Raw genomic sequence first — 23,346 nt, forward strand, 5'->3', positions numbered from 1 at the left:
GGCATGCTCTCCACCAGTCTTTCACAGTGATGTTGGGTGACTTTATGCCACACCTGGCGCAGAAATTCAAGCAGCTCTGCTTTGTTTGATGGCTTGTGACCATCCATCTTCCTCTTGATCACATTCCAGAGGTTTTCAATGGGGTTCAGGTCTGGAGATTGGGCTGGCCATGACAGGGTCTTGATCTGGTGGTCCTCCATCCACACCTTGATTGACCTGGCTGTGTGGCATGGAGCATTGTCCTGCTGGAAAAAACACTTCTCAGAGTTGGGGAACATTGTCAGAGCAGAAGGAAGCACATTTTCTTCCAGGACAACCTTGTATGGTGGCTTCCTTCATGCATCCTTCACAAAGACATATCTGTCCGATTCCAGCCTTGCTGAAGCCCCCCCAGATCATCCCCGATCCTCCATTAGTAGAACACTGGTGAGAGACAGTTCCAGGAAGTCAGATATGCCAATAATCAGTTATGATGATCCAGTTCAAAAAGGTAAAGGAAAGGACAAATGACCGCTTCACACACTTATCAGGCTGACATGTTCTGGCTCACATGAATGTCTTTTCAGCTCAGATTTCTTAATGAAAACTGCAACTGGTCCGACAAATACATCTGGTGCCAGCTAACAGAGTTAGAAAAGCTAGAGGCAGGCTGGAGTTACCGGGATCATGATCAAGTTTGTTCTGACATAGGCAGGTAGGTAGTTTGAGTGTGTCGGTTTAGTATTTCTATTTATTAATGATCCCCATTAGTTCCTGTCAAGGCAGCAGCTACTCTTCCTGGGGTTTATTAATGATCCCCATTAGTTCCTGCCAAGGCAGCAGCTACTCTTCCTGGGGGTTTATTATGGATCCCCATTAGTTCCTGTCAAGGCAGCAGCTACTCTTCCTGGGGGTTTATTATGGATCCCCATTAGTTCCTGTCAAGGCAGCAGCTACTCTTCCTGGGGGTTTATTATGGATCCCCATTAGTTCCTGTCAAGGCAGCAGCTACTCTTCCTGGGGGTTTATTATGGATCCCCATTAGTTCCTGTCAAGGCAGCAGCTACTCTTCCTGGGGGTTTATTATGGATCCCCATTAGTTCCTGTCAAGGCAGCAGCTACTCTTCCTGGGGGTTTATTATGGATCCCCATTAGTTCCTGTCAAGGCAGCAGCTACTCTTCCTGGGGGTTTATTATGGATCCCCATTAGTTCCTGTCAAGGCAGCAGCTACTCTTCCTGGGGGTTTATTATGGATCCCCATTAGTTCCTGTCAAGGCAGCAGCTACTCTTCCTGGGGGTTTATTATGGATCCCCATTAGTTCCTGTCAAGGCAGCAGCTACTCTTCCTGGGGGTTTATTATGGATCCCCATTAGTTCCTGCCAAGGCAGCACCTACTCTTCCTGGTGTCCAGCAAAATTAAGGCAGTTACACTAGTTTACATTTCACAACATATTAAGTGTGTGCCGTCAGGCCACTACTCTACTAGCACATATCTACAACACAAAATATACAGTATGTACTGCTTATGAATGTGTTATGTATGTAAAGTACTTCATGTAGGTAGCCTTCGCATAGGTGTAACAACCGTTTTCATTATGTGCTTTTCAAAAATACCATGTGCTCTTCCAACTACATTAACAATGAGATGCTGCGGGCGGTGGCCTGCCTCTTGTGCCTGATGTGTAGCTGTACACTGCAGGACTATTCAATGTTCTTCCAACCCTTTTGCTGTCTACTACATATAATAGTAAATTATATCTTTACATTAAAAACTAAAAATCTATCAGAATCACAGTCATTCCAATAAATGTTATTCCCCTTTATCTTCAAGAACAGGACTTGGAAATATGGAAGTATAGATTAGACAAATTGTTTTACCTGAGCATAACCCCAAAACGAAGGACTAATTAGCCAGCCCTACTCTGTTGTTTATGATTGTGTTGTCATGGAGGACTGATTGGGCTCGTTGATTCAAGATGGGAAAATAATTGCTGCGCTCATGAAATGGCATGCTTTGAGCACTACTGAAAAGTGCTCTTTACATGTGGAAAATGAATGCCATATGCTGCATTTGCTATAGGCCTATTGTCTCCCTTTTAGTTGGTGACTCTTTGATATCTCGATAATATGCAGCTGTTTAAAAAGACAAATCCACAGACGAAACAATAATAAAACGTTTAGCCCCGCCTCTGTTTTGGTAAAAAGCTGATGGATGGACCTGGAGAAATGTAACCCCTCTCAAATGAATAGACAGAGAGATGGATGGAAGAAGGACTGACCATCCATGATATCAACATGATAGTTTTAATCATGTTTTGAGGCTATACAGTGTGCTTTGTTAACATTTACATTGTTTACAAACATTGGAGAAAAATAAGCTTATATTTGGGTTTCTAATGGAGTGTGACAGGTGAACTAAACTCGAGGCATTTCTAAGTTATATTCTTCAAGAAATCAATGGATATATAATTTATAAGTCCAAAAATGGATGTAGAAACTACAGATTACCCCTTTAAGCCTATCAAAAGTGTGTGATAGCTACTGTAAATTAGACACTGCAGTTAGATTTACAATAATTTAAGCTTTCTGCCCATTTAAGACATGTCTATATCCCGGAAAGTTGGCCATTTACAACATCATTCTAGTCACATTATCGCATATTGAGCAACAACTGTCCCGGTTTAGGGACACCGATCCCGTACAGCAGGGGTGGGCAACTCCAGTCCTCGAAGGCCTGATTGGTGTCACACTTTTTCTCCATCCCTAGAAAAACACATCTGATTAATCAAATTGCATTCTTAACTGAATATCGTGATTATTGGAGTCAGGTGTGTTATCTGGGGCTGGGGCAAAACTATGACACCAATCAGGCCACTGAGGACTGGAATAGCCCACCCCCTGCTGTAGAGGGTAAGTAATTTTTTAGGTATTTATCTTTTTTATTTATATAACTTTTACTTTAATACATACCTAAAGAAAATTTACTTTTTACTCCATATATTTTCCCTGACACCCAAAAGTACATTTTGAATGCGTAGCAGGACAAGAAAATTGTCTAATTCACACACTTATCAAGAGAACATCCCTGGTCATCCCTACTGCCTCTGATCTGACGGACTCACTAAACACACATGCTTTGTTTGTTAATCATGTCTGGTTTAGTTTATAGAAAAGCTATTTGAAATGTATACTTTTACTTTTGATACTAAAGTATATTTTAGTAACTACATTTACTTTTGATACTTAAGTATCAAATACTTTTAGATTTTTACTCAAGTAGTATTTTACTGGTTGACTTTCACTCGAGTCATTTTCTATGAAAGTTTCTTTTACTCAAGTATGAGAATCGAGTACTTCCCCCCCCCAACCACTGATAGTAGGCGTGGGTGGTGGAATGTCGAAGACACCAGGATGTGCAATACACCTTTCATTGGCATTTTTGTCTGGGAAATAGAGACTTTGAACTGTTAATGAGTTAATAGAACCCTTTTTTATTATAGTCCACATCATTAAGATCTAAACGAAAAGTTATTATAAATTACATTTAAAAGCAACATCATTTTTATTATAAAGAAGTGTATTTTGTTACATGCACAGCATCTCTCACAACCTTGATATAAAAAAAAAAGTTTAACTTAGAAAAAACAAAAATAAAATAAATCCTTCAGTACAGATAAAAATCCATTAAAAGAACACAAGACAGAAGAAGTGTAACGTTTTAGAAACGTGGAAATCGTTGACTAGAAAGAAGCCAGGGTCACACAAGGCTTGTACTACGTGCCCATCCGTTCTTGAAGGCACATTCACTGCACACCACAACCTAAGATTGCTATTGGTCCTAACACACTTGAACACGAGGTTTACTTGTACACGTTTGTGGCAATTTAGAATTACCTCGGCGTAATGATTACCTCAGTCATTTCCCACATCATATCATGTGGGGCGGTAGGTAGCCTAGCGGTTAAGACCGTTCCAATCGCCGAGCCGACGAGGTGAAAAATCTGTCGATGTGCCCTTGAGCAAGTCACTTAAACCTAACTGCTCCTGTAAGTCACTCTGGATAAGAGCGTCTGCTAAATGACTCAAATATTAATGTAAAGCTAAAATACAAAATTCAAGACTCACTGAAATCTCCACTTGCTCCATTTCCTCCCTTTATAAGAACAGGGTCATACAGAGTCTTAGGACTGTTAGCTCTTATTTCCGATGAGAGAATGGACCGTCAGAACCACCCTCCTGCTGTTGACTCCGCTTCAGCTCAGAGAACAGACTCGTGGAACACAGCCTGTTCTGGAGCTGGTTCTGATTCTGCCAGTCCCCCTCAGAGCCAGGGACAGGCTCTCTGTGACCCGATCTACTACTACCAGTCTTCATAGTGGGGACAGACCGAGTTAAAGCTTTGGTCTGAGGCGGGACACTGGGGAAAGTCGAGGATTTGGCGCAAGACTGAACATTGACAAAGTCTTTGTAAACCGTCACGTCAGAGTTGTCAGTGGCGAGGTTATCGAAATCACCCAGGTCATCAGCTGAAGAAGATCCACGCAAAGGGAACGGTTTCACAGTTTCCATTTGTCTGCCTGGGTGAGAGGAAACTGCGAGGACGTGGCGGCCATCTTGGGACCCATTACTGGACAAACTCCAATCGCTCGATCCTCCTTCGTCTCTAACGGGAAGCTCCTCCTGGACCAGGAAGGGTTTAGCGTTACTACGGTGACACAGGAAGTTGTCATCGTCTGATCTCCCCGACTCCGCCCCCTGCAGGTACAGCTCCCTGCTGGTCTGGGTCCTCAGAGTAACGTTAGTAAAATCACCACGGTAACAGTCGAGGGAGGTTTTACCAATTTGATGAGAGAATTTGTGAGGAGGAAGTGAGAGGAAAAGTCCTGAAGAGACATGGGGTTTCCCAAGCATGTTTGCAGGGGCTCCGTTCTCCTTTCCATTGGTCAGGAGGTTCAGGTGGGTGGGTTTACTCACAGGCCTAGTATTCCATGTGGTGTTGACTGCAGCCGAGGTGGTTTTGGAGTCAGGGTCAGAGTACGTCTTGGCCTTCAGGATCCTCCCCTCATCACCACTGGACATGGTGATCTCAGGGAAGTGGCTAGCTGGACATTGGGTTTTATTAGAAGGGGAACCTGAAGCGTTGCCTGGATGCTTGTCAGTAGCGGCCTCTGTCTTTGATGATGAGCCTGTTGATACAAGAGATCATTTGGAACAATCAAATCAGATTTTTTTTTTTTTTTTTACATCAACAGTTGTCACAAACTCCCTAGAAGGACGATTCCATTTGACGATCCTGTACCCTATTTATTTTCATCTTATATTAAAATCAACACGGTCTTACCCGGTAAGCTGTGGCTCTTTCCCGTTTTCCTCTTGGTAGGGGTCTCCAACACTTTGGCCATGGCTGCCAGCTTACTCGCAGCGTGAATAATTTTCTTCTCAGCCCTGAAGGGGAAGGAAAGAAAAGGGAGGATACACTTAGCCTTACTATAAACCTTTAATCCCAAATCAACCGCTACCCCCTGGGCACTAGTACAGATCTGAGAGGATTGGACAGGTGTATGCAGGTGTATGCAGCATACCCTGTGGCCTGCCCCCCGTCCTCTAGAAGTTCCTGTAGACAGGTGAGGTAGTAGCGTCTCATCTTCCTGGCTGTGTCCTGCCTCTCTCTCAGCACCTCCACACGGATCATCTCCGCTGCTCGCTCCTTACTCTCCTTGAGGTAGCGCAGCATGTCACCTGGTCAAATGAAACATCACAGTACATAAGGAGAGACCTGCAGCATGTCACCTGGTCAAATGAAACATCATGGTACATAAGGAGACCTGCAGCATGTCACCTGGAGAATGAAACATCACGGTACATAAGGAGAGACCTGCAGCATGTCACCTGGTCAAATGAAACATCACGGTACATAAGGAGAGACCTGTAGCATGTCACCTGGAGAATGAAACATCACGGTACATAAGGAGAGACCTGCAGCATGTCACCTGGAGAATGAAACATCACGGTACATAAGGAGAGACCTGCAGCATGTCACCTGGAGAATGAAACATCACGGTACATAAGGAGAGACCTGCAGCATGTCACCTGGAGAATGAAACATCACGGTACATAAGGAGAGACCTGCAGCATGTCACCTGGTCAAATGAAACATCACGGTACATAAGGAGAGACCTGCAGCATGTCACCTGGTCAAATGAAACATCACGGTACATAAGGAGAGACCTGCAGCATGTCACCTGGAGAATGAAACATCATGGTACATAAGGAGACCTGCAGCATGTCACCTGGAGAATGAAACATCATGGTACATAAGGAGAGACCTGCAGCATGTCACCTGGTCAAATGAAACATCACGGTACATAAGGAGAGACCTGCAGCATGTCACCTGGTCAAATGAAACATCACGGTACATAAGGAGAGACCTGCAGCATGTCACCTGGAGAATGAAACATCATGGTACATAAGGAGAGACCTGCAGCATGTCACCTGGTCAAATGAAACATCACGGTACATAAGGAGAGACCTGCAGCATGTCACCTGGAGAATGAAACATCATGGTACATAAGGAGAGACCTGCAGCATGTCACCTGGAGAATGAAACATCATGGTACATAAGGAGAGACCTGCAGCATGTCACCTGGAGAATGAAACATCATGGTACATAAGGAGAGACCTGCAGCATGTCACCTGGTCAAAGAAACATCATGGTACATAAGGAGAGACCTGCAGCATGTCACCTGGAGAATGAAACATCATGGTACATAAGGAGAGACCTGCAACATGTCACCTGGAGAATGAAACATCATGGTACATAAGGAGAGACCTGCAGAATGTCACCTGGTCAAATGAAACATCACGGTACATAAGGTGAGACCTGCAGCATGTCACCTGGTCAAATGAAACATCACGGTACATAAGGTGAGACCTGCAGCATGTCACCTGGTCAAATGAAACATCACGGTACATAAGGAGAGACCTGCAGCATGTCACCTGGTCAAATGAAACATCACGGTACATAAGGAGAGACCTGCAGCATGTCACCTGGTCAAATGAAACATCACGGTACATAAGGAGAGACCTGCAGCATGTCACCTGGTCAAATGAAACATCACGGTACATAAGGAGAGACCTGCAGCATGTCACCTGGTCAAATGAAACATCACGGTACATAAGGAGAGACCTGCAGCATGTCACCTGGAGAATGAAACATCATGGTACATAAGGAGAGACCTGCAGCATGTCACCTGGAGAATGAAACATCATGGTACATAAGGAGAGACCTGCAGCATGTCACCTGGTCAAATGAAACATCACGGTACATAAGGAGAGACCTGCAGCATGTCACCTGGTCAAATGAAACATCATGGTACATAAGGAGACCTGCAGCATGTCACCTGGAGAATGAAACATCACGGTACATAAGGAGAGACCTGCAGCATGTCACCTGGTCAAATGAAACATCATGGTACATAAGGAGAGACCTGCAGCATGTCACCTGGTCAAATGAAACATCATGGTACATAAGGAGACCTGCAGCATGTCACCTGGTCAAATGAAACATCATGGTACATAAGGAGACCTGCAGCATGTCACCTGGAGAATGAAACATCATGGTACATAAGGAGAGACCTGCAGCATGTCTGTCGTCTAAGACCATTCACACTTCAACTGTGGTGGGTTTCCTTACAGCCTTTTGTAGCTAAAGTAGTACGTTTATTTCACTCACCTCTGATTTTCTCAACAGCCGTCATGTACTGCTCCCTCATCTCTTCAAGGCCAGCATGGAGACTCTGCTCCATGTCTGAACCCCTGCAGTGGACATTTATTCATTTAGAAATATTCATTTGGTTACCAGTGACTTCGCATCCGACTAGAGATATTCATTATGGATGAGTCAACAAAAAAATAAATATTGTTTACGTACACAGAGGATTCTTTGGCTGCAGAGCTTTTCAATTCTTCAAGTTTCTCCAGGTTGTCCTTTTTCTCTTTCCGTAGGGCCACCTCATGCTCATCTACAAATAGAGGGAGGGAGGGAGGTGGGTGGGCAGGCAGGGTCGGGGGCAAGGAAGGACACGGAATTAGACTCACACTCAGGCAATCGATGATCAATTTATCACTTGATGCAATCCTTTTTGTGAGCCTTAACACTAGAACCGCCAAAACGGTCAATTTGACAGTTTTCAATTTTGTCATTTCAATAACTTAATTTCAATAAAAACCTTGAACCCACCAGTGCCTGGCTTTTTCTAAATATGACGAATAGCCGGGCCTCGACGAGTACAAATAGCCGCCAGTCTAATAAATCCATTTAATATACACAATCACATAGAAATCCATTAATAGTTTGTTTAGAATAGGTCATAAAAAACATTAAAACAATAAAAAAGAATTCAAAAAGAACCGAATAGCATGTTTTGGTTGTATTCATCTGTACTTAATATCAGAGGCTATAGCTGCTCCATGCTAATGAAATTAACTTATTGATTTAGCAGTCATCACAGGCTTATATACCCCTGCCCTACCACAGTAAACACATATACATATTTTACAGTAAGACTATAATGGAATATAACAGAAAGGATATTTTTTCCCCAAGTGGCTATTGCCGATTGTCGCCAGTACAGACTCGGGTATTTTAACAATGAGATATTTGACAGAGACCATCCAAACAATTTGTAGAGTTGTTTGGTAAATAAAATAGGTTCATTAGAAACCTTGGAATCGTCTCTTTCAGATAGGGTATAGCAATCAGAACGTCTGGCCTGCGGGGACCTCTGTAGGACGATATGGAAGAAGTGCTACTTGCTTAGCGCAGCTCCCATCTCTGTTCATCAGTCTCTTCATTCTCTATTTGATTAGATTGTCTCCCATCACACTAGTGTCAATTTAAATGTTGTCGTTAGACCACAACTAATATCATTATTATTAGTTTCAATATATTTTAGTAGGAGCATCTGTTGTCTTACAGCCCGAAAATACACTACCGTCTTATTTTAATAGTTACAGTCTACGCGCTTCTGGATCAAATCAATACATTTTCTGACTGATTGGAATACACATTTGGTTTCCAGAGGTTTCTTAGGACCTATTTTAACATAATAAATGCATTTATTTAGCCAGTTATTATGGAATATCAATGGAAATATCAAAAACGTTCAGAATGACCGTCATGGCCATTCTAGTAGTTCACCCCCTAGCTCCTACAACCTGGGCACGTCAAACCAACTCTTTCAGATCTGAATGATGTAAGCAACATGGTCATATTTCTCCTTTTCTCTTTGACAGGCTAGGTGAAAGAATTTCCAAATAGTGTACACCTATCGAGTCCTGTTAGATCTGTAGACGCCTCCTATGTACCCAAGGCAGCGTTTCCCAAACTTGGTCCCGAGGCCCTTTAGGGGTGCACCTTTCGGTTTTTACCCATAGCCCTACAGAGCTGATTCAAATAATCAAAACTTTATAATACGTTGGTCATTTGAATCAGCGGTGTAGCGTTAGGGCAAAAACAAAAAAATGTACACCCCTTTTAGTCCCCAAGTCCAGGATGAAGAACCACTGGCCTAAGGAATAGGAGCAAAGGGTAGATTTGGGATTCAACAGGGAGTTTGTTACCTTTGAGGCACTGCATTGAGGCCTTGTGGTCCTTGACGGTCATCTGTAGCTGTCTGCAGGCCTTCTCTAGATGCCTCTGGAGGTCCCGACTCTTCTTCTGCAGCTCAGACACAGTCTCAGCACACTGCTTCCCACAACCACCCTCTTCCATCTTCTGCGCAGTGGAGCCTGAATAAGTGGAAAAACATTAAACAAAAATGTTTATTTTATTTTTCTCTCTCACTCAAATTGGGACTTAAATTCAGCATGGAATCATATACACACTGTACTGTAGGTTTCTGTGGATAACAGTGGGTTTCTGTGGATAACAGTGGGTTTCTGTGGACAACAGTGGGTTTCTGTGGACAACAGTGGGTTTCTGTGGACAACAGTGGGTTTCTGTGGACAACAGTGGGTTTCTGTGGACAACAGTGGGTTTCTGTGGACAACAGTGGGTTTCTGTGGACAACAGTGGGTTTCTGTGGACAACAGTGGGTTTCTGTAGACAACAGTGGGTTTCTGTAGACAACAGTGGGTTTCTGTAGACAACAGTGGGTTTCTGTAGACAACAGTGGGTTTCTGTGGATAACAGTGGGTTTCTGTGGATAACAGTGGGTTTCTGTGGATAACAGTGGGTTTCTGTGGATAACAGTGGGTTTCTGTGGATAACAGTGTCTGCCACATTCCATTCACAGTACATCAGTGAATAGAAAAGACTTGAGAAGAAACATACTATGAATCTGGTTGAGTTCTTTCTCATGACGCTCCTGAGTTTCCTTCAGCACCCGGCCAAGCCTCTCCTCACTGATCTGGAGAACAACATGAAACGAGTATTAGTCAGACCGGGTCAGAGAGTCACCTCGAGATTAAACTATCAATGTCTTACACAATACAGAACCCCTGCTTCCATGTCACGGCTCTAAAGTCTAATGATACTAGTTATCACACTGTCGGTAGAATGTGAGAGAGAGAGAGAGAAGGAGAAAGAGAGAGACAGCCACCTTCTTCCACTCCTTCTTGGCCTGGGCTACAGCTTTAAGGAGGAGGTCTTTACAGGTAGACATGAGGAGTTCCCTGACGCTCCCACTGGCTCTCCTCCTCCCCTCCACCTCTCCTCCGTTCTCCTTCTCTTTGTGGGCTCCTCTGAGGAGCACAGACTGCACCTCCTTCAGCCCAGCCTTAAGCTCCTGGAGCACCTCCTCCCGTTCCTCCGCTCTGCCCTGCCTCCTCTCCTCCTTGCCCCTTCTATCCTCCTGCCTCTTCCAGTGCTCCTCTCGGTCCCTCAGAGCCTGCTGCAGCTCAGCTTCCTTCTGCAAAAGGAGCTCTTTCCTTTGGCGCTCCGCCTCCCCATTCGCCTCCTTCCGCACATCCTTCTGCGCCTGTTTCAGCTTCTCCTCCTGGAAGGCCTGCAGGGAGGAGATCTCCTGCTGTTTCTCTCTGTTCCAGGAGGTTCTGGCTGCAAGTAGCTCAGCTTTCAGCAGGGCAGCCTTCTCCTCCCTCTCATGGTCTAGCTGGCTTTGCAGATCATCCACCTGGCTCTGCAGATGTGCCACCTCCTCCACCTCGGTCTTCAGGTCCTCCTCCAGCTGCCTCCAACGCCGCACCTCCTCTTGGAGCTCCTCAACCCTCTGGTCTCCTCCTGCTCCTCCCTGCTCGTCCTCTTCCGAACTCCTCAGCCTCTCCTCTGCTTCCCTCAGGGCTAGGGACACCTGACACAATCAGAGAGAAAGTAGAACTACAAGATGCTTTGGAGTGAAGCAGAAGAAGTGCTACGTTTTGTTACCATCTGACTACTGGGATTAAGTTAGTTAAAAGGACCATTTCACCGCTAATCTTTCAATTCATTCATTGTTTAGATGTTAAATACTGTATAACTTAGTGACAAAGATGAGATGTATTTGATCCAGGGTTGATGTTAAATAGTGTATAACTTAGCAACAAAGAGATATGTATTTTATCCAGAGGTGATGTTAAATAGTGTATAACTTAGCAACAAAGAGATATGTATTTTATCCAGAGGTGATGTTAAATAGTGTATAACTTAGCGATAAAGAGAGATGTATTTTATCCAGGGGTGATGTTAAATAGTGTATAACTTAGCGATAAAGAGAGATGTATTTTATCCAGGGGAGATGTTAAATAGTGTATAACTTAGCGATAAAGAGAGATGTATTTTATACAGGGGTGATGTTAAATAGTGTATAACAAAGAGAGATGTATTTTATACAGGGGTGATGTTAAATAGTGTATAACAAAGAGAGATGTATTTTATCCAGGGGTGATGTTAAATAGTGTATAACAAAGAGAGATATTTTATCCAGGGGTGATGTTAAATAGTGTATAACAAAGAGAGATGTATTTTATCCAGGGGTGATGTTAAATAGTGTATAACAAAGAGAGATGTATTTTATCCAGGGGTGATGTTAAATAGTGTATAACAAAGAGAGATATTTTATCCAGGGGTGATGTTAAATACGGTATAACTTAGCGACAAAGATGAATAGTGTCCCCAATATTAGCAACATTCAAACTGATTCAGACAAGAACACAGTAAAAACACAGTGAAACAGTCAATTGTACCTGTTGTTGAACGTGTTGCTCCTGTACTTTCTCCCACTTCTCTCGTTCTCTCTGGAGCGCTGCCTTGTACTCCGGCAGGGACGGGACGTCCTGGAGCCAGCGGCTGTAAGCTCTGCTTACTGCTCCTTCAACCTGTAGGAGACAATCACCAAGCGTCTTAGAGTAGAGGAGTGCTGATTTAGGATCATTTTTGCTTTTTAGATCAGAATGAATAAGATGACACGGACAGGAGGCATCTGATCCTAGATCAGGGGGTGTATTCACTAGGAAGCAAACAGGGAGGGACCATGAACAAAAGTATGTGGACACCTGCTCGTCGAACATTTCATTCCAAAATCATGGGCATTAATATGGAGTTGGTCCCGCCGTTACTGTTATAACAGCCTCCACTCTTTTGGGAAGGCTTTCCACTGGATGTGGGACTTGCTTCCATTCAGCCACATGAACATTAGTGAGGTCGGGCACTGATTTTGGACGATTAGGCCTGGATAGCAGTCGGCGTTCCAATTCATCCCAAAGGTGTTCGATGGGGTTGAAGTCAGGGCTCTGTGCAGGCCAGTCAAGTTCTTCCACATCGATCGACAAACCATTTCTGTATGGACCTCGCTTTGTGCCTGGGGACATTGTCATGCTGAAACAGGAAAGGGCCTTCCCCAAACTGTTGCCACAAAGTTGGAAGCACAGAATCGTCTAGAATGTCATTGTATGCTGCAGTGTTAAGATTTCCCTTCACTGGAACTAAGGGGCCCGAACCATGAAAAACTGCCCCCAACCCTCTGCTTAAAATCATTAGGAGCTATAAGTAGTCAGTTAACTAACTGGTCAGTCAAGTCATATAGGGGGGGATTTCATTGCCACCTTCTGGATCAGAAGAATGTTGCCAACACCGGGCTTAAATTTATTAAGGGGCTATAAGGAATATGTCAACTCATCATTCTTCATTTTAGAATAAGGCTGTAACATAACAAAATGGACAAAAAAGTCAAGGGGTCTGAATACTTTCCGAATGCACCGTTTTTACTGTGTAAGTCTATGGAAAGGAGTAAGAACCATGAGCCTCCTAGGTTTTGTATTGAAGTCAATGTACCCAGAGGAGGACGGAAGCTAGCTGTCCTCCCAGACCATTATTCCTCCTCCACCAAACTTTTCAGTTGGCACCACGCATTCAGGCAAGTAGCGTTCTCCTGGCTTCTGCCAAACACAGATCTGCCCGTCGGACTGCCAGATGACGTGTGATTCGTCACTCCAGAGAACACGTTTCCACTGGTCCAGAGTCCAATGGTGACGAACAGTTCTTGTGTTGACGTTGCTTCCAGAGGCAGTTTAGAACTCAGTAGTGTGTGTTGCAAACCGAGGACAGATCATTTTTACGCGCTGCGTGATTCAGCACTCGGAGATCTGGTTCTGTGAGCTACCACATCACGGCTGAGACGTTGTTGCTCCTAGACGTTTCCACTTCACAATAACAAGTTGACCAGGACAGCTTTAGCAGGGCAGATATTTGACAAACTGACTTATTAGAAAGGTGGCGTCCCGTGACGGTGCCACGTTGAAAGTCACTGGGCTCTTCAGTAAGGGCCATTCTACTTCCAATGTTTGTCTATGGAGATCGCATGGCTGTGTGCTCGATTTTACACATCTATCAGCAACGGGTGTGGCTGAAATAGCCGAATACACTAATTTGAAGGGGTGTCCACATACTTTTGTATCTATAGCGTACCTGAATGTGTCCGATAGAAACATGTTTTCAGTTAGGAGTTAACGGTTTCCATAGCAAAAGGTTTTGGACTAATGATTACGCTGCAGCACTACTTCCCTGAGACGCTCTATGAATATGGAGCAAACTCTGTTATAGTCAGTTAGGGCCAATGTCCCTCCCTCCCCTCTGTCCCGACCTGGGCTCCAATGTTACAGAGTAGATCCCTCCCCTCTGTCCCGAACTGGGCTCCAATGTTACAGAGTAGATCCCTCCCCTCTGTCCCGACCTGGGCTCCAATGTTACAGAGTAGATCCCTCCCCTCTGTCCCGACCTGGGCTCCCATGTTACAGAGTAGATCCCTCCCCTCTGTCCCGACCTGGGCTCCCATGTTACAGAGTAGATCCCTCCCCTCTGTCCCGAACTGGGCTCCAATGTTACAGAGTAGATCCCTCCCCTCTGTCCCGAACTGGGCTCCAATGTTACAGAGTAGATCCCTCCCCCCTGTCCAGACCTGGGCTCCAATGTTACAGAGTAGATCCCTCCCCTCTGTCCCGAACTGGGCTCCAATGTTACAGAGTAGATCCCTCCCCTCTGTCCCGACCTGGGCTCCCATGTTACAGAGTAGATCCCTCCCTCCCTGTCCCGACCTGGGCTCCCATGTTACAGAGTAGATCCCTCCCCTCTGTCCCGACCTGGGCTTCCATGTTACAGAGTAGATCCCTCCCCTCTGTCCCGAACTGGGCTCCAATGTTACAGAGTAGATCCCTCCCCTCTGTCCCGACCTGGGCTCCAATGTTACAGAGTAGATCCCTCCCCTCTGTCCCGACCTGGGCTCCAATGTTACAGAGTAGATCCCTCCCCTCTGTCCCGACCTGGGCGCCCATGTTACAGAGTAGATCCCTCCCCTCTGTCCCGACCTGGGCTCCAATGTTACAGAGTAGATCCCTCCCTCCCTGTCCCGACCTGGGCTCCAATGTTACAGAGTAGATCCCTCCCTCCCTGTCCTGACCTGGGCTCCCATGTTACAGAGTAGATCCCTCCCTCCCTGTCCTGACCTGGGCTCCCATGTTACAGAGTAGATCCCTCCCTCCCTGTCCTGACCTGGGCTCCCATGTTACAGAGTAGATCCCTCCCTCCCTGTCCTGACCTGGGCTCCCATGTTACAGAGTAGATCCCTCCCTCCCTGTCCTGACCTGGGCTCCCATGTTACAGAGTAGATCCCTCCCTCCCTGTCCCGACCTGGGCTTCCATGTTACAGAGTAGATCCCTCCCCTCTGTCCCAGGCTCCAACCAGGGATCACTCTACAACACCTCATACTCAAGAAGCACCATCAATACTACTGACCCAGAAAAGCCACGGCACAGGCATTTGATTTCACATTAACACACCTCACAAGTGGATAGGTCTCGCATGCAAAAACATGGCGATGTGATCACCTGTATAACTAAAAGATGAAAACATATGACTCAGAAGACTTGAATGATCCCTCCCCCTGACCTGTTTGGACATGTCCTCCAAGTGTTTCTCCTGTAGTTCTTTCTGGACTCGTTTCCCAGCATCCTCCACTGCTCTGCGTCGTGCCGTTTCTGCCTCTCGCTGCAGCTGGAGCCTCTGTTCCCGGAGCCTGTGGTAGTGGTAGTGGTTATTGGTTGTTCACAGTCATATACATCCTATGCTTCTCATTGGAGCCAAGGGCTTAAGTCAAGCAAGTCAATCAATCATACTGATTTGTACACAATTTACAACCATAGATTTATTTTCTTCATGACAATCTACAAAAATCACAATCATTTCAACAGAATAGAATGTGTAAAATACCTGGTGTCCAGCTCCTCCATAGTGCAGCCTGGAGCAGCCTTGGTCCTCTCAGGGCTGGGTGTCTGACAGGCCTTCTCCTCCTCAGTTAGGTCCGTCTGAGACTCCTGGGTATCTGTGGGTCTTGGTCCTCTGGCGTCTGCTACGGCTGCCTCCAGCCTCTGAGTCCAGGACCTGTCCATCTTCACGGGGGGGAGGGGGGGGGGGGCATAGAGATATATTATCCAGGATGTGATCAGAACAATGAGTTCCGAGTATGCTGTTTACATGAGTAATGGCATACAAAGCTTATCTGCGTAAAATCATAAAATCGGAAGAAAACATACACTGATTAAAAAGACCTGGTTTTCTGAGTAATCTTTCAAATTCTTAGGACACGTAAACAGCTTAGTAGGTGTTGGAGCGGGTTATTTCATCTGCGCATGTGCCAGCATCAGCAGCGCAAGCCTCCCGTTTACGTGCGAGTGAAGTGAGTTCGGGGGGAAAAAACAGAAAGTATGTATCTTAGAAATAGTTCACATACAAAACTTTATACGTACGAACTCAAGACTCAAATCCCGCTTCCCCCAAAAAATAACACGGTCGCTTTGCTAGAACGGTTATTTAGATCGCCATTTTTTTTTTACATTTATCAATGTGTCCCATAAAGTAGCTTGATTTCAGATGTGTCCATGTAAAACAGGATTATTAGGTTAAAAATCGTTGTTCCTTGCAATGCATGTCAATATTTCAAATCAAACTATTATATTAATCTGACTATTCACAATAATGGTATTATTGTGTGCATGTAACCGTACTAAATAATAGATCAAGAAAAGTAGCATAACGTATTGGTTTATGAGGGGAAGGTCAAATGCAGAAACACTGTACCCTGTGCATACGACAAATAAACTTTGATTAAATTGTTTTTGTCCATGGGGTGGCAGTACTGATCCGTTCATAAAGCAAGACGAGCTACAGATGGAACACAAGACAACTCCTACCTCCTCCTTCTCTTCCCTCCATGTAGCCTTGGCCTTGGTCAGCTGGGTTTGGACCTCTTGTCTGAGCTCCTTGTCCTTCTCTTCGGACCACAGGGCTCTGAGCTTGGTGACATTCTCCTGATGCTGGCTCTCCAGGTCTGACCTCAGCTTCTCCAGAGCAGCTCTGCTCTCCTCTAGAGTTTTCAGCTGAGAAAAGGATACAAATCATCAAAAAAGTCATTTTTCAATTAATTATTCGCTTGAGGTGGGAACTTTTCACACATCAGAGAACAGCCCTCATTTCCCCTCTAAAAATTGGTAAAGAGCCTCTGGGAACGCCCCAGCCGCGGGCCCCTCTGGGAACGCCCCAGCCGCGGGCCCCTCTGGGAACGCCCCAGCCGCGGGCCCCTCTGGGAACGCCCCAGCCGCGGGCCCCCCTGGGAACGCCCCAGCCGCGGGCCCCCCTGGGAACGCCCCAGCCGCGGGCCCCCCTGGGAACGACCCAGCCGCGGGCCCCCTGGGAACGTTCCATCTTCGGACAATGTCTGTCATTAACTACATATTGACGCTGTTAAGCAGCAGCCCGGTGCAGCCTATTATTTGGATGCAGTCAGAGAAGGCCTTCGACTGTGTGGAGTGGGACTATCTATTAGTAGTTTTGAAGCGGTTTGGCTTCGGACCGTCAGTTATAACGCTGGTCCCACTGCACGCGTTCAAACATGCCAGGGGTCCGCTTGAGTTTGAGTCGCACAGGGTTGCCCTGGGGTCTCACTAGAACCTCTAGTGCAGGCTGTTGGGAAACATCCTCTAGTGCAGGCTGTTGGGAAACATCCTCTAGTGCAGGCTGTTGGGAAACATCCTCTAGCGCAGGCTGTTGGGAAACATCCTCTAGCGCAGGCTGTTGGGAAACATCCTCTAGCGCAGGCTGTTGGGAAACATCCTCTAGCGCAGGCTGTTGGGAAACATCCTCTAGCGCAGGCTGTTGGGAAACATCCTCTAGCGCAGGCTGTTGGGAAACATCCTCTAGCGCAGGCTGTTGGGAAACATCCTCTAGCGCAGGCTGTTGGGAAACATCCTCTAGCGCAGGCTGTTGGGAAACATCCTCTAGCGCAGGCTGTTGGGAAACATCCTCTAGCGCAGGCTGTTGGGAAACATCCTCTAGCGCAGGCTGTTGGGAAACATCCTCTAGCGCAGGCTGTTGGGAAACATCCTCTAGCGCAGGCTGTTGGGAAACATCCTCTAGCGCAGGCTGTTGGGAAACATCCTCTAGCGCAGGCTGTTGGGAAACATCCTCTAGCGCAGGCTGTTGGGAAACATCCTCTAGCGCAGGCTGTTGGGAAACATCCTCTAGCGCAGGCTGTTGGGAAACATCCTCTAGCGCAGGCTGTTGGGAAACATCCTCTAGCGCAGGCTGTTGGGAAACATCCTCTAGTGCAGGCTGTTGGGAAACATCCTCTAGTGCAGGCTGTTGGGAAACATCCTCTAGTGCAAGCTGTTGGGAAACATCCTCTAGTGCAAGCTGTTGGGAAACATCCTCTAGTGCAAGCTGTTGGGAAACATCCTCTAGTGCAAGCTGTTGGGAAACATCCTCTAGTGCAAGCTGTTGGGAAACATCCTCTAGTGCAAGCTGTTGGGAAACATCCTCTAGTGCAAGCTGTAAGAAGATACTAAGAATAAGAAGAAGAAGATACTTGCTTGGCCAAGAAACACAAACAATGTACATTAGACCGGTGGAAATCTGTCCTGAGATTTTTGGTTCCAACCGCCATGTCTTTGTGAGACGCAGAGTAGGTGAACGGATGATTTACGCATGTGTTGTTCCCCCCGTGAAGCATGGAGGAGGAGGTGTGATGGCGTGGGGGTGCTTTGCTGGTGACACTGTCTGTGATTTATTTTGAATTCAAGGCACACTTAACCAGCATGGCTACCACAGCATTCTGCATCGATACGCCATCTGGTTTGGGCTTAGTGGGACTATAATTTGTTTTTCAACAGGACAATGGCCCAACACCTCCAGGCTGTGAACGGGCTATTTGACCAATAAGGAGAGAGATGGAGTGCTGCATCAGATGACCTGGCCTTGTATTTTTTTATTTAACTAGGCAAGTCAGTCACCTGACCTCAACCCAATTGGGCCAACAAGTGCTCAACATATGTGGCAACTTCTTCAAGACTGTTGGAAAAGCATTCCAGGTGAAGCTGGTTGAGAGAATACCAAGTGTGCAAAGCTAACATCAAGTTAAAGGTGGCTGATTTGATTAATCAAAAATATATTTATTTGTTTAACACTTTTGGTTACTACATGATTCCATGTGTTATTTCATAGTTTTGATGTCTTCACTATTATTCTACAATGTAGAAAATAGTAAAAATATAGAAAAGCCCTTGAATGAGTAGGTGTGTCCAAACTTTTGACTGGTACTCTCTTTCGCTTATATTAATCCCTTTACACTGATTACATTTTGATGTACCCATCTGACATTGCCAACTCTGTTCAAGTCCTTGGCGTCTTTGAAGAATTTGGTTATTTTACGAACTACAAGATGAATTGGTCTAAGTCTATCGTAGTGCCATTAAAACGCCACAGACAAAAATTGTCAATTTACCATCATTGCCTGTCTCTTGAACGTCACGGCTTTACTTACCTGGGCATTCAGATCAGACCCACCCTCATCATTGGTGGCATTCAGATCAGACCCACCCACCCACCCTCATCATTGGTGACAACTTTAGTGCATCCCGCGTTAAAATCCGACCCCAAAAATACTTCAATAATTGGTCCCCTGCATGTCAGTCTCCACGGACGAGTGTCAGTCCCCCCCAAAAAAATTATATTCTGCCTTGCGTCCATTTGATTTTTTCAATGCTTCCTCTTTCACCTCCTCTTAACTTCTTCAAGGACTTTGATGCCTTGTGCAGAAACTTCATTAGTAATGAAAAAGGTCCAGAAAATCAGACTTTCCACTTTAACACGTTCAAAACAAGTTGGGTGGCATTTCTTTGCCACTAAGAGATTTTAAAAAGATTTTTTTTTTAATATAAAATCACCCAAAACAACTGATTCACATTGTTAAATAACACTAATACGTGAGAAAAATAATTTTTGGGGTGAACAAATGTTTAATTTTGTCATTATAATAAAAGGTTGGTAGCAACATGTTGCAGCTCAAGTTGACTACAAACCCCACAATACAACGCTCTCTCTATAAAGGGCTGGCTGGCTAGTTGCTACAAGCAATAATGATACAACCAATACACCCTGGACTGAAGAGGTGGACAAACAGGAGAAATGTAGTGGAGCCTCTTAAATTACACATTTCTCAAGGTAGGAATACCGCAAAAATATGATCAGTGGCTCATCTGAGAGAAGACATCGCTCCGTATACACGCCGTCTGTTCCGGTGTGTACACACAGTCTGTTCTGATTCTTCTCTTCATTTATTTGTTAGTTTGTTTTCTTCCTCTTGTTCAGTGAGGTTTCTCTCCTGGAGACTTCTTATCTGTTGTCTTATATAGAAAATAATTATAAAAATAATCCTTCGCAATAAATAAAAAGCCGTTCTCTGCACCAGCGTTCCTAGCCCGTTTCCAGACCGGTTTGTGCTCTATAGCTAAATCCACATGACAACACAAACAGATCTGGGACCAGGCTATTGTTCATATAGCATCTTCATAAAATGTGTGTGTGTGTGTGTGTGTGTGTGTGTGTGTGTGTGTGTTTGTGTGTGTGTGTGTGTACTAGACTATATACCTCATTCTCCTTCTTCTTCTTCTGCTCCTCCTCCGTTCTTCCCTGCAAGTTTTCTTCCAGCCTGTCTTTGTCCTTGCAGAGTGAGATGTAACACTCCTGTACTGCCACCATCTCTCCATTCACCTCACACAGCTTGGCTCTATCCAGAGAAGAAAGGATTGTCATTGGAGACGAGGTTATACAGGAGACCTCTTAAAAACTGTTCCTGACTGAGATAGCAGAGTATGGTTTTTATGCTGCCTAGCAGACACTTTTACTCAAAGCGACTTACATGCAGGCGGCAGGTAGCGACTTACAGGCGGCAGGTAGCCTAGTGATTAAGAGCGAAAAGGTCGCTGGTGTTCAAATCCCCAAGCTGACTAGGTCAGAAATCTGTCGATGTGCCCTTGAGCGAGGCACTTAACCTCAATTGCTCCTGTAAGTCGTATGCGTTCACTGCGGGGATTGACCCCAGGGCCGAGCCGTTGCTGAAGCCACACACAGGAGCCCTTACTGTAGCTGTTGTATCTGCAGCTGGTGGTCTGCCGTGATGTCATCTATCTGAGCTGTGTGTTCCAGGGTGAGTTCTGAACGAACACGGTTCACTACGTCGTCTCTGAACTGCTGCTGGGTCCGCTCATACCTGGACAACACACACACACACACACACCCAATGAGTCATTACACAACTGCACAGTCGCTCATTTTCCCATATGATGACTAGTATCCATTAGGAAACTATTCTCTGTGTTATACAGCACACCAGCTATATATAGATACAACTATTCTCTGTGTTATACAGCACACCAGCTATATATAGATACAACTATTCTCTGTGTTATACAGCACACCAGCTATATATAGATACACCTATTCTCTGTGTTATACAGCACACCAGCTATATATAGATACAACTATTCTCTGTGTTATACAGCACACCAGCTATATATAGATACAACTATTCTCTGTGTTATACAGCACACCAGCTATATATAGATACAACTATTCTCTGTGTTATACAGCACACCAGCTATATAGATACAACTATTCTCTGTGTTATACAGCACACCAGCTATATATAGATACACCTATTCTCTGTGTTATACAGCACACCAGCTATATATAGATACACCTATTCTCTGTGTTATACAGCACACCAGCTATATATAGATACACCTATTCTCTGTGTTATACAGCACACCAGCTATATATAGATACACCTATTCTCTGTGTTATACAGCACACCAGCTATATATAGATACAACTATTCTCTGTGTTATACAGCACACCAGCTATATATAGATACAACTATTCTCTGTGTTATACAGCACACCAGCTATATATAGATACAACTATTCTCTGTGTTATACAGCACACCAGCTATATATAGATACAACTATTCTCTGTGTTATACAGCACACCAGCTATATATAGATACACCTATTCTCTGTGTTATACAGCACACCAGCTATATATAGATACACCTATTCTCTGTGTTATACAGCACACCAGCTATATATAGATACACCTATTCTCTGTGTTATACAGCACACCAGCTATATATAGATACAACTATTCTCTGTGTTATACAGCACACCAGCTATATATAGATACAACTATTCTCTGTGTTATACAGCACACCAGCTATATATAGATACAACTATTCTCTGTGTTATACAGCACACCAGCTATATATAGATACAACTATTCTCTGTGTTATACAGCACACCAGCTATATATAGATACAACTATTCTCTGTGTTATACAGCACACCAGCTATATATAGATACAACTATTCTCTGTGTTATACAGCACACCAGCTATATATAGATACAACTATTCTCTGTGTTATACAGCACACCAGCTATATATAGATACACCTATTCTCTGTGTTATACAGCACACCAGCTATATATAGATACAACTATTCTCTGTGTTATACAGCACACCAGCTATATATAGATACAACTATTCTCTGTGTTATACAGCACACCAGCTATATATAGATACAACTATTCTCTGTGTTATACAGCACACCAGCTATATATAGATACAACTATTCTCTGTGTTATACAGCACACCAGCTATATATAGATACAACTATTCTCTGTGTTATACAGCACACCAGCTATATATAGATACAACTATTCTCTGTGTTATACAGCACACCAGCTATATATAGATACACCTATTCTCTGTGTTATACAGCACACCAGCTATATATAGATACAACTATTCTCTGTGTTATACAGCACACCAGCTATATATAGATACAACTATTCTCTGTGTTATACAGCACACCAGCTATATATAGATACACCTATTCTCTGTGTTATACAGCACACCAGCTATATATAGATACACCTATTCTCTGTGTTATACAGCACACCAGCTATATATAGATACAACTATTCTCTGTGTTATACAGCACACCAGCTATATATAGATACAACTATTCTCTGTGTTATACAGCACACCAGCTATATATAGATACAACTATTCTCTGTGTTATACAGCACACCAGCTATATATAGATACAACTATTCTCTGTGTTATACAGCACACCAGCTATATATAGATACACCTATTCTCTCTCTAGGGATGCCAGGACACAGACCTACACATATCTGCCAACCACAACACCCCAGACTAACCTCTGAGCAGCCTCCTGCTTCTCCTGGTCCAGCTCTTGGATCATCTCTCTCATCTTGGTACACAGCTCAGAGTTGGCCCCCTTCACTTTCTCCTCCCTCTGCTTCAGCTCCACGTTCTTCTTCTCCAGCGTCTGGCAAGGGAGACAGACAACTATGAGAATGTAACACTGAGGGGTGTGCTGGAAAAAGCATGTTGATAAATCATAATATTAACGCCATTTAGGATACACTTTTATCCAAAGCAACTCAACTCAAATGCATACATATTTTTTTTTTTTATACATATGGCTGGTCCCGGGAATCGAACCCACTAAATCAAATCAA

General features: G+C 44.6%; 1 protein-coding gene across 1 annotated transcript in view; it reads right to left on the minus strand.

The window, feature by feature from the left end:
• Positions 1 to 2,266: 2,266 nt before the first annotated feature.
• Positions 2,267 to 23,346, minus strand: part of cep152 (centrosomal protein 152) — a 42,147-nt gene continuing 21,067 nt past the window's right edge. The window contains exons 16-30 of the mRNA XM_071405277.1: positions 23,023 to 23,153; positions 20,883 to 21,011; positions 20,390 to 20,528; positions 16,660 to 16,845; positions 15,680 to 15,858; positions 15,359 to 15,485; positions 12,162 to 12,293; positions 10,583 to 11,290; positions 10,315 to 10,390; positions 9,603 to 9,770; positions 7,912 to 8,002; positions 7,714 to 7,796; positions 5,564 to 5,720; positions 5,323 to 5,426; positions 2,267 to 5,167 (exon numbers count right to left, since the gene is read on the minus strand). Of these exons, the coding sequence (XP_071261378.1) occupies positions 4,179 to 5,167; positions 5,323 to 5,426; positions 5,564 to 5,720; positions 7,714 to 7,796; positions 7,912 to 8,002; positions 9,603 to 9,770; positions 10,315 to 10,390; positions 10,583 to 11,290; positions 12,162 to 12,293; positions 15,359 to 15,485; positions 15,680 to 15,858; positions 16,660 to 16,845; positions 20,390 to 20,528; positions 20,883 to 21,011; positions 23,023 to 23,153 (3,399 nt within the window). The 3' untranslated portion in view covers positions 2,267 to 4,178. The remainder of the gene's footprint in view (positions 5,168 to 5,322; positions 5,427 to 5,563; positions 5,721 to 7,713; positions 7,797 to 7,911; positions 8,003 to 9,602; positions 9,771 to 10,314; positions 10,391 to 10,582; positions 11,291 to 12,161; positions 12,294 to 15,358; positions 15,486 to 15,679; positions 15,859 to 16,659; positions 16,846 to 20,389; positions 20,529 to 20,882; positions 21,012 to 23,022; positions 23,154 to 23,346) is intronic.

This window comes from Salvelinus alpinus, chromosome 6 (assembly GCF_045679555.1).
Source record: "Salvelinus alpinus chromosome 6, SLU_Salpinus.1, whole genome shotgun sequence".
In the NCBI taxonomy this organism is placed as follows: domain Eukaryota; kingdom Metazoa; phylum Chordata; class Actinopteri; order Salmoniformes; family Salmonidae; genus Salvelinus; species Salvelinus alpinus.